Here is a 12,303-nt window from a genome sequence, read left to right as displayed (position 1 = left end):
GCACAGTTAGCATCTGTGTGTTTTATGTGAGTGTTTACTTGAGGCAAGGTCGAGTACATTGCTACATGCTCTCTGAAAGGGGCTATGCAGAGTTTTTATTTATGCCATGGCAACACAAGGGCTGTGTTCCAATACTCTTTTCAACATTCTGTCAACTCCTGTTGACTTTTCATCAGGGATTTTTAAAAATCGATACAAACTCGTATACTTGGGGGAAAAAATGTACACTAGCTGTAATTACAGTATATGTTTGACATGAACTGCCAAAAATGTCTCAAATACAAATGCTAAGTGATAAATTGGTATAATATAGATTTGGCCACACAATTATTTGAATGGAGTCCACCTGTGTGCAAATAAAGTGTCATATGACCTCAGTATAAATACTACCTGGAGTTTGTTAGAGAGCATATTTAAACACACTGTATCATGAAGACTAAGGCAACAAAACGTTCCATTTTGTGGTACCACGTTTCCTCACGTGGAAGGTTCTCTGGTCTGATGAGACCAAAAATGGAACGTTTTAGCCTTGGCACAAAGCACTACTTTTGGCAGAAACCCAACACTACTCATCAACATTACACCATCCCCACTGGGAAGCATGCTGGTGGTAGCATCATATTAAGGGAATAAGCAGGAGTGAGCAACTGGTCATGGTTGAGGGCAGGGTGGATGGAGCGAAGTACAGGGCAATACTAGAAGAAGAATCCTAGAACCTGGTTCAAACCAAAAACTCGAATGTGTTAGTTTGTCCCAGTCGACTTCTATCCAATTTAGAATCTGTGGAAAGACTTGGAAAATTGCTGTTCAGCAGCGAACTCCATCCAATCTGATGGAGCTTGAGCAAGATCTAGATGTTCAAAGCTGATAGAGACACAACATGGTTCTACCAAGTATTGACCTGCTGGGTGAATGTTTATGCAAGCAACAAATGTCTGTTTTTTTTTTTTTAAATTTAATTTACCTTTGTGTCACAATAAAATGTTAGACATATCGTGTCAATGGTAAAAGTCCATTTCAGTTCCAGATCCAGTACCACTACAAAATGTGGAAAAGTTCAAAGCTGGTCAAAACCTAATGAAGACAACGTATACAGCGTACCACGTATACTTAGAGAAGTATGCTTAGCATTACAACATACTTAGCATACATAGAGAAGTATACTTAACATTGCAATACACTTAGCATACTTAGAGAAATATACTTAGCATTGCAATACACTTAGCATACTTAGAGAAATATACTTAGCATTGCAATACACTTAGCATACTTAGAGAAATATACTTAGCATTGCAATACACTTAGCATACTTAGAGAAATATACTTAGCATTGCAATACATTTAGCATACTTAGAGAAATATACTTAGCATTGCAATGTATTTAGCATGCATAGAGAAGTATACTTGACATTTTGAAGCGCCTATCACACTTAGAGTGTACTTAGCAGTGCAAAGTACTTAGCATACTTTGAGAAGTGTACTTATCATTGTGAAATACTTAGCGTACTTAGAGAAATATACAGTACTTAGCATTCCAAAGGTTACTTGTTTATCAGAGGAAGCCACACTAGTAGAACACTTTTTTTTAATGAAGAATGCCTCATATATTATCAGACAGCATTAACGAGTGCTTCTTGGGAGTGTTGCCAAGTCAGTGGTTTTAGCGCAGGATCTGGCTTCTTTTCACTCCTTGCTCCTGGGTGATTTTTTTCCTGCCACAGGGCACAAGTTTGGGGGTTGGGTATTTTGTACACATTAGATTAATTACATCAATCTTTAGCAAGCAAAATGGGTAAATGGATAGTCTATTTATAATTAAATTGTAGTGTAATTGTTACGTGTCAGTGAATTTGTCTACTCATTCTCTTTACTTATGACAACATGTGTAATAACACAAGACAAACACAAAACAGCCAAGCTCAAATTAGCTTTAAATATTGGCTGGTGTGTGCCTGGTGTGATTTATTGCCCCAAGATAAGAGTATTTTAAGAGTGATGGTGCGAGACTTGGATTCAATTCCCATGCATATCATATTGATTGTTAATCGTTGCACATTTTGTTCTTTTTATGCTTCATGCCTTTCCTAAATTTTATTTTTTTTAGCTATTAGACTGCTACACTGCTGGGTCTTTTTGTAACAGGAGGCCAAACTTGAAAAACTGAGGCACTCAGTTATCTGTGGTTGTGTGTCTGTGTGCATATTCTCTGTCTGTGGGGCCCAAATGTCTCCATGATAACAGTTATATGTGACAGTTTTGACACCGTGTGGACATAGCTGTGTGTGTGTGTGTGTGTGTGTGTGTCTTCACCAGTTTTCAGTCCCTCTGCATAATTCATCATGGGTCTCTGGTTACATGAGCCCTGGCTAAAAGGCAGCACAGTGCAGCAAAATCAGCCATGACTCTTTGAAATATTTATACCTTCAAAATGCCTTTAAAAGCAAAGCTTCACAGTTGGGTTTTCTGAGTGCCAGCCGCATCAGCTCACACACTCATTCGGACCTTTTTACGTGCCCAGACATGTGGCTTTGAGGCTTTTTAATTGCGTAATTGGAAAGTTGAGGAAGAGGCCAGTAATAAGAGCTTTTCCTTGGCTTGTGTTTTGCATGAGTGAACTTTATAGGCTTGTGGTGTCCTGGGAGTCACCGTTATCACAATTTCAGTTTGTGATTAGCATAAAAAATATTTTAGCCTCATTTTTTTCCCATGCATTTGCAAGGCTGTGTTTTGAATGTCACGTCCTTGAATAAAGCACTATTCAGACTGTGAAAAATAATGTTAGCACGAGCAGAGGCAAACCTGGATTATGTGGGGGTCCGAGGCAAAATAAATGCATGGGGCACGTCGGAAAGATTTTTTTTCTGTTATTATGTCTTCATGTTGCCCAGAGATATAATTATACAATGTACATTTAAAAGTAATCAAAACACATCTAACAGGATATAAAGTGTTTATTTTTAACAGCATCATGGTGTGCTTTACAAACAGGAAATCAAATCTCAGTGAAGAAAGAAAATGTCCATCTTCACCTAATGTCAACTAATATTAAGTTTTAACTAATGTATTAACTAACATATTAACTAACGTATTAACTAACGTATTAACTAATGTATTAACTAACGTATTAACTAACATATTAACTAGTGTATTAACTAACATAATAAGTAATGTATTAGCTAACATATTAACTAACGTATTAACTAATGTATTAACTAACATTAACTAACATATTAACTAACGTGTTAACTAATGTATTAACTAACATATTAACTAACGTATTAACTAATGTATTAACTAACATATTAACTAACGTATTAACGAATGTATTAACTAACATATTAACTAATGTATTAACTAACGTATTAACTAATGTATTAACTAACGTATTAACTAACGTATTAACTAACGTATTAACTAATGTATTAACTAACGTATTAACGAATGTATTAACTAACATATTAACTAATGTATTAATTAACATATTAACTAATGTATTAACTAACATATTAACTAATGTATTAACTAACGTATTAACTAAAGTATTAACTAACGTATTAACTAAAGTAAAGTATTGATTCACGGGAACATGAGACACAGTACCGATACTTGCCAAGCGGTGCCGCCGGTGTTGTGCACATCATTCACGCGACTAGAGTGTGAAGGGGTGGCGCAGGAGCAAAAACGAGTCTTCAAGTGAGATAGCGCCCCTCAAAGGGGGTTGCTGAGATGTTGCTGCGCATTATTTTAAGACATAAATTTCTGCTTATTTAGATGATCAGCCCTCAGGGGCCCTCTCAGAATGCGGGGCCCTGGGCAATTGCCTCCATAACAGATCATTTACAAAAGTGGAAGTGTTGACACTACAGGTGGCTAACATGGCTAAACTGTCAAATCACGATTCTTGAAAACATTTTTACAGTATACACTATTTATCATGATATTGAGGTTTGCTAAGGAAGTCTTGCCACTAAAACTGCAGTTTCAGTACTGTTTTTATTTAATCTCTACTAAAATTAATTATTTAACACTTGAATGGTGGGAAAAATTAAACACCTAATACAAAAACGGAATTTACATCTAATCAGCTACTTATTATTGTGAGTAAAAAAGTTGTTGGGTCCTAAAAGGTTAATAAACAAATGTGTTTAAACCACAGCTGCAAATCACAGGTTTATATTAATGCCCTTGCTGTAATACGTCGTTGTCTCTACAGTAAAAACTTATGCGAGGACTGTTACGGTGGATGGTCCATGTAAACAGTTTTGAAAAAAAAAAAAATTGTAATTGTTGATATGGTGAAGTTTTTTGTGAGGCAATGTTTATGTATGTTTTTTGGAAGGAGTCTCCAGTGTAAGCACTTTGTAACAAGCAGAGGTAAAGTTTGCCAACACAGAAAAGATTTCAAGACTGTTTCTGTGTAACATTAACATTATTTTTTGTCTTGCTAAGTTCAAGAGAGAAAAAAGAGACATTGGTAAGGGAATGACAATTAGACAAAAAAAAATACAGCTTGTCGTATTACCGAGAAACCAGAAAGTGGATGCTTCCTGTAGCAGAAAAGCACTAATACTAAAAACTCCTTCCTTACACTTCCCATGTCAACATTTTTCTTTCTTAATCAGCAACATGTCTTTAATCTGTTTATTGTTAGGCTTAGATTATATCGAACCTCCACCAAGTTCATGTGATTTAGCCGTTACTATGTAAACAATATTGTATTAGAAAGGGTACATTAATATAAACCTGTGAATTGCAGCTGAAACTCCTGTGAGAGCTGCTGTTACAGAAAATTTAGGAGCTTCATATTTTTTTTAATCGGATATTATCACTAAACATAAAGCATCTTTGAAGGTAGCAGGTAGCCTTACATGAGCATCAAATGATTACTAACAGCTTCCAGTTTAAATGAAATTGTCTATAAATAGAGAACACAATTTCAGTTCTACAAGAAAGAAATCAAAACACATAAGTGTAACGAAAAGCTCAGTGGATAAGGTGTTGGACTACTGATTGGAAGGTCATGAGTTCAAATCCTAGCAGTGCCAAGCTGCCACTGTTGGGCCCTTGAGCAAGACCCTTAACCATCAACTATTCAGATGGATAAATGAAAGGTCTGATTGACATCCTAGAACAAAACTTAACATTAGAATGTGTATAAAGGCATGCATTTATTTCAAACACATAGTGATATGTGCAAGGTTTGATAGTTAGCAGCTAATACCTCATTCAGTTAGCTTAGAAATCGGTGTGGTTTGAATATATGGCTTATGTATTAATGTTTTGTGTTTTTGTTTCCCTTGGTATTAGAATCAGACATCTGAACCCTATATTACTTTCAACTCATTAGCATACAACCTGCTATTCACAAAGCCATTCGCAGGTACATCCATCACACTTAAGAAGTGTGTATTGAGAAGCGCTGCACTGTATGGATTCACACAGCAGTTTACTCCTTTTAAAGGGACATGTTCACAGCAGTCGTCCATTCAGGTGCATATCCTCCATTTGATAGGTGGAAAGGGACACAACCACCTTTTGTTAACCATCAGGCAGAGACAGATGGTCACCCAACACTAAGCTAGCTCACCGAGGAGCGAACCAAATATGCTAGATAAAGCATGAAGGTCAGCTTAAGGATCCATCCATTTGGCTTTAGTGCTTATGACCTCGGAAACTAATTAAGAGGAGGATTATTCAGGAACTTGGCCGAGATGCTGAGCAACGAACCAGACTTTCAGGATAAGGTAAGCCGAACCCACACATCTCAAGTTTATCCTCGGTTTAGGTTTATTAGCATCACAAATACAGTAGGGATGTGATGGTATTTCATGAAAAGTACATCAAAAATAGTTCTATGGTTAACAGTATATTTTTGAATAAAGTGTAGCCTGCTTTCTATGGAAAGAAATCAGGAAAAATAGGAAAACCTTCTACAGGTGTTCAATGAGTCAAGTAGTAAAAGTTGCATTGTAGTATAAAGAGATCATGTGATCTTTTTTTTTTTTTTTTTGGAAAATAAGTAAACAGAACTCTGCAAAGTCTGCAGAAGAAATGTGGCAAGTTCTCCAAGACGCTTGGAACAACCAACCAGCCAAATTACTTATAAAACTACATGACAGTGGATACAACATATTGATATCTTGTTTTTGTACTGTTTTTGCTATTTGTTTTTAAACTTTCTATTTCGTTATATGAACGTGCCTTCACTTTTTAGACTTTCTTTACATGTGTCTAAACGCACACATTCCTCTTTGTGAATTTTTAAGGAATATCATGATCATGGCATGGATTGTGACATGTTTCTGAAGGAACTGATTGAGAGAACAACCTTGTCCAGCTAGCTATTTTTGTTGTTTCTGGTGGACAAGATACGCTATATAGCCAAAAGTATGTGGATATTTGTCCGTCAAACCCATATGTGCTTGTTGAACATCCCGTTCCTAATCCACGGACATTAATATGGAGTTAATCCTCCCGTTGCTGTTAAAATAACCTCCATTCTTCTGGGATGGCTTTCCACTAGATTTTGGAGCATGGCTATGGGGATTTGCTCATTCAGCTACACGAGCGTTAGTTAGGTCAGGCACTGATGTTGAGCGAGAAGGCCTGGCGCATAGTCTGAATTCCAGTTCATCCCAAAGGTATTCAGTGGGATTCCACACCACACTTGGCAAACCATGTCTTCATGGAGCTCGCTTTGTTCCCAGGTGCACTGCCATGCTGGAACAGGTTTGGGCCTCTTAGTTCCAGTGAAGGGAAATCGTGATGCTACAGCAAACAGAAACATCTATCTGGGTGTGATAATCACGTGTCCACAAACATTTCGTCATATAGTGTAAGTTAATTTGACTAAACTTTGCAGAATGCTAAGTGCCGTGAACTTATGAGCTTGTGAAATTGAATATTACTAGCAGGTTCCTTTAGCTAGAGCTCCTGCTAACCAATTGCTAAAAATACACGTATGCACATTCGGCTGTTGTATAAAATAAAGTGTCATGAAACTGTATTAATATGTACAGTAGTTTCTCAAGAAAGACATGACCCCCACTCCACTTTCTAGCGTATTATCTTCCATTCAAGTGAATGATGTTTTTCACTAGGCAGATTTAAATTCCATCCAATATTACCACCGCTCAAGACTTTTGCACTATACTGCATATGTCTTAAATTAAGTTGTAACTGTATATACTACATTCTTACATTAGAAGTTAATGGTCATGTAGTATTCCTAGTGGCTGAATTTCATCAGTGATCAGTACAGCTGCAGCCTAAACTGGTACCACTGGCTTTTGGCCAGAATGAGAATTAGACACTTCATTCACACTGTGTAACATCACCTTCTAAGGCATTTGAGACAAGAATCTTTCGCATACACAATTTATTTTTTACCAGATTACTGAAATCCAGGTGTGTGTGGTCTGTAAGGTATTTAAATACCATAGATGGACAGGTAGAGTTTACAAGCAAGGTGTAAGATGTTCATGCTCCAGTACTGACATCCAATATCTATCTAGTACTGTGCTGTTTCCTAAACCAGAGACACTGGCTTCAGGAGCCATGATGTGTCATGTGTTTAGGAAGCAGCTTTGGAAGCAAAGTGTGTCCAGGTTACTGAAGGTAAGAACCAGCTATGCCGTGTTTACACACTTTTCATGGTGACAGTCCAGCCTTGCAGGTTGCTTGGATGTGTAGCATAGGTTAAGGTTTGAGTTAGATCATTGGTTTTCACCAGCAGAGGCATTCATACTTGCATGATCAAAGGTTGTGTCTTTCCTGGTGTATCCAGATATGGCTGTCCATGTAAGATCCTTAGACCTCTTGCTATTATAGTGAGCTTACAGTTTGTCAAAGACTACTTGGTTGACATTGCCTTTGTTCCTGGTTTTCTTGGCCCTCTGTCACATGGTCAAATGGTTGGAAAAAAAAACTGACATGAAATTGGGGTAAATTTATACAATATTGGTTTAAAGCAATCAAAACATTAACCCCCCTTTTAAAATCCTATTTTGTGAGTGTTTGATGTGTTTGTTTCCACTTTCACCCATCACACCACTCTGAATATCAGTGTCAAATCTTCTGTTGGCATGGTCCAGTGTGTTCGTTTGTGGTCATTAAGTTTCAGGGCATTGTTTTCTCTGTTTGAAAAAAGCCACCTTGACGTGTTTGTGGGCATGTTTACTAGGCAACAGCCGCTGCATTTCGATATCTTTTCTTTCTAGCTGAAGAAGAGGAGGAGTTCCACAGGTCAGTAAATGAACTTGCTTCTGCTTGCTCAGGCTTGTCTTACTGTTCCCTTGGAGCAAGACCTCAAGTTGGACCATAAATCTTCCCTCTGCTGTTTTGTTGTTTGGCTAGGTGTTTCTCAGCTCAACTCAGCCAGCCATGTTTTGATCAACTATGGGAATGCAAATATGAAGGTAAATTTTCAGGACATTGTTTGCGAGTTCAGACCACATCATCAATTTAGTCAACCGTGGCAGGAAGTGTGAAAATCTAGAAAGCAGAAAGCTTGGAGAACATGGGCTAGAGTTTTGAGTAGCTTCTGATTTATGCTACAAGTTCACACCATCTTGCTGAAGACCTAGGAGAAGACTGTAGGAACAATGGAGAAAATGGAGGAAGGAGATATCCTGGGTGGAATCCCTACAGCAGAAGTCCACCAGTGGCTCAGCCTTGGAAGGTCTCGAGAGTTGCAGGAACGTGTCGATTACAATGAAATAATGAAATTGGTGACAATGAGCTAGACATGGACAGTATGTAATGGTTAATGACTAAACCATTTGGGGCCATACTGTTCTAGGAAAATAATTTACAGGGTCTTGTTATGCAGTCTGACCTGAAGGCGAGTTATTGTTACAATCCAAAGTTGATTATTTTCCAATAAACATAATAAAAATAATCAATTTAACCTCATCAGTATATTCTATATATAAAAGTGTAGTAATCCATGAAAGTTATATGATTTGAAGCCAATCAAGCAATGTTTACATTGGTTAGTCTTCCTATGCGTAAATTTACACAGGAGCACGGGTAGGCTACGAATGTTTTTTCCTCATATTTATTTACGAATAAATCTGTCCATATCTAGTTTGATAAATGATGCCCATTGTTACAATCAAGTTAGTTCCTTAGGTTAAAACAGCTATAAACACTCATTCCCTCGCCTCGCCTGTTTGTCATGAGGCTAATAAGACAAAAAAAAAGGTTACTAGAAACGGCGAAGTCTTCCATCCTGAAAACAAGTGTCCGCACTTATGGACAGTCTATTTAAGGCTGTGTTTACGAAAATATAAGATATAAATAATCTCCAAATCACGTGCATATCTTAAACTGTGGAAATTTTATATGTCACGAATATTAATGTATTAATTTCAGGTATAATGTTTTATAATTTTTACTAATTCCTACTCATGAACAATCCATTTACCTTTTAACATAAGTGATATTTAGAAAAAATCATTTATATGAGTAATATATAACCTCTAAAGAATCTGCATATGTTTTTAAAAATACTTTATGCAGGAAAGGGTTAAAATGACATCCTTTATAAAGCACTGACAATTCAAACCTTCTGACCATTCAGAATTGAGCATTCAACAGTGCTGTGGTATAAGACCAAAGTATCATACTGTCATACTTAAAAATACGTCCTCGATACATTACTTACATCAAAATACTTGATTTTATCAAGATCTCACTAACAAAGCATCAACAAAAGAGTGAAGGTGTTATTTGTGATAACCTGTGGAACAAAACTTGTTTATGTTTTTTTTTTTTTTTTTACGCAAAATTTGGAAAATGACATGATTGTTATGATAAATATTGCATTTAAAATTCGGTCAAGTTGCTCAGCATTCAGCATAGAGTTGACATTCTCATGGGCATCCAGAATATGCATTCTACATCTAGTGGGCAATATACAGTTCGATTTATAGGCTTGCTGCTTTTTTTTTTTTTTTTTTTGTTTCCTAGCAGCCCAGGCAAGCAACTTTTACAGTCTCCGTCTTTTAACGAGAGGCCCCAATGAGTCTGGTCGGCCAGTTTTTGGTCTTTGTCCTATTGTGTCTGGCTGTCTGTCTGTCTTTACGACGTCCTAAAATCCACTTGCAGAAGAATCCAAAGCAACCGGTCAATGAGTTGAACAGATTCCCATTATGGGCTCACTGAAGTTGGAGCAGAAAAGAGGCGCTAGAACGCTAAAACGCTCGTGGTGGTTCAGTTGAACAGAATTTCAGAGCTCTGTTGGACAGAGTTTCAGCGGTTGGACAAGAGGAACCTGGATTGGATGAAGGAATTGGATGTCTGAGAGTTTGATTTTTTTTTTCTGAAGTTTTTTTGGGGTCTGTTTTGTTTGTCCAAACCCGTGTACGATGAGTGACTCGAAAACAGTCCAGCCTAAATTTCAGCTTCAGTCGTCTCTGATTTCGAACAGTCAGATTACAGCAATTAAAGTATGTACACTAGTCTGTTTCTTTGTATTTGTGATTATTAACCTTTCTGAGTGGAGGATTAGCATCAGCATTTTTAGCTAGCTTGTTGCTTTTTATTTTAATTTATTTATCTTTTGTTATATATTCGCTGTTAAGTCTGTGGTAGCTGCACTTATGCTTTTTGCACTTAGTCTCGCAAACTAGACTTTTAGCATTCATCAATAAAAGTGGCCAAGAGCAGCCTACTTTTACAGAAGGATGCCATTTGACTAACATACGCCCAAACACAGACGTCCTTTCCTCATTAATTGCTTCAAACTGAACTTTCTAATAACTTTTAATAACAGGATTCTGTGGATGTTTTTCCTGTGACTGCATCCTGCTCCGAAGAGCTAGGAACTGACCCGTGCAAGTAGCTAACGAGATGCTTTGTGGCTGTGGAAGAGGCGTTTGAGTGTTAGAATAATTAACAAATAGCTGACCTTGTCTGAAGGTGCTATTTACACTAACTTCACCCACCAAGGCACTACATGCTACTTTAGTAATATTCTCAAAAATATACCACTGAGATTAACTTTGGCTTTTATTGTGACCTTTCATGTTTCTTTCCAAATTAGATGTTAGAATTGTGCACCATTATCCTCAATGTCCATTTTGTACTTTTTTCTCAATAAGATAAAAAAAATATTTTTAAATTTTTAATATTAACGTTTTATTAAGAATTTTCTCTAAAGCAAGCAGATTAAAAAAAAAAAAAAAAAAAAAAAAAGGTAAATCCAGACTAATTAGTGTAATCTCATTCACATAATTCCACTTGTGTCCATGGCAACCAGTTTTTGGATCAACCGAAACCTTCCCTTGGAGATATTGGCAGTTCATCTAAATTTTGTGTTCTTATTACTTTTTCAATTCTGTCTCTCAGCAAAAGCTGAAGGAAGAGCGCGAGGCGAAACGAGCTCGGCTGGATGGCAGACATGACTACGTGCTGAGTATCGTGGCTTCCTGCATAGGCCTGGAGAAGGCGGAGGTGGAGGATGCCATTTTGGAAGGCGCTCAGGTGTGATAATAATGACGCACTGTGTGTCACTGAGTTGGTCTCGGCTCTGCCCAGTCCATGATGCCTATAATAACTAAAACACTAAACCTGTTTCAATTCTGTTGCAGATTGACCGGATGGAGCAATTCTTTGCTGTTGATGGTCTTCCACACCTCATGTTTTATTATCAAGACACAGAGTCCACAGAATCAGGTTGGTGCATGATGTAATGTGTGATATCTAATAATACAGTTAATGATTTGGATATACTTGTGCATCAAGTGCATTTCCTACAACTGGCTTTCTTTGACCTGTTAGTGTAAGTACTGTACAAATTGAGTAAATATGTATTACAACTGAAATAAAATATGCTGTCACGACAATTAAAGTTGTGATAACAGGATATTCAGATAGATTTAAATGTCTAACGTACATAACGTATTTTTTTAATACGTCAAACTTGTGTTTGGTTTTCCTCACTGGAACCACACTTTGGAAAAAAAGTTACTGCTTATCTACAAAACAGAATTAAATGCTTTTTTTGCTTTCTTTTTTTTTTTGTTAAAACCTACAGCTTAAATATTCCAGCGACTGAGTTTCATTTAACATTTAATTGACATGTTGACATGCACAAGTTTTCATTTGCCTCATTAAAGTATGTAAACCTAAAACAGTCAAGATATTTTACTTTGCTAAGTCTTATATTTATAGTAAGAACTGTATCACCTGGCTTAAATAATGAGTTTGCTGTAAGTTAAGAGTCACAGGACCTAAAACAAAGAAGATAAAATAATGTGTAATTGTTTAGGAACAAGACCCAATGACATAAACTGTGTA

The 12,303-nt window shown here is 36.9% G+C and overlaps 1 protein-coding gene across 3 annotated transcripts in view; it reads left to right on the top strand.

Annotated features, from left to right (window-relative positions):
• dnah5 (dynein, axonemal, heavy chain 5) overlaps positions 1-12,303 on the top strand; it is a 112,156-nt gene that overhangs the window by 5,441 nt on the left and 94,412 nt on the right. For 2 of the 3 annotated variants that reach the window (XM_053237099.1, XM_053237095.1), the window contains exons 1-3: positions 8,177-8,417; positions 11,353-11,487; positions 11,595-11,679. In XM_053237099.1, coding sequence (XP_053093074.1) covers positions 8,253-8,417; positions 11,353-11,487; positions 11,595-11,679 — 385 coding nt within the window. In that variant the 5' untranslated portion in view covers positions 8,177-8,252. Of the gene's footprint in view, positions 1-8,176; positions 8,418-11,352; positions 11,488-11,594; positions 11,680-12,303 lie in introns of those variants that run through there. The other variant, XM_053237103.1, reaches the window with a different exon arrangement.

The sequence above is a fragment of the Pangasianodon hypophthalmus genome, chromosome 1 (assembly GCF_027358585.1).
Source record: "Pangasianodon hypophthalmus isolate fPanHyp1 chromosome 1, fPanHyp1.pri, whole genome shotgun sequence".
Classification (NCBI taxonomy): domain Eukaryota; kingdom Metazoa; phylum Chordata; class Actinopteri; order Siluriformes; family Pangasiidae; genus Pangasianodon; species Pangasianodon hypophthalmus.
This window is presented reverse-complemented; position numbering and strand designations above follow the sequence as displayed.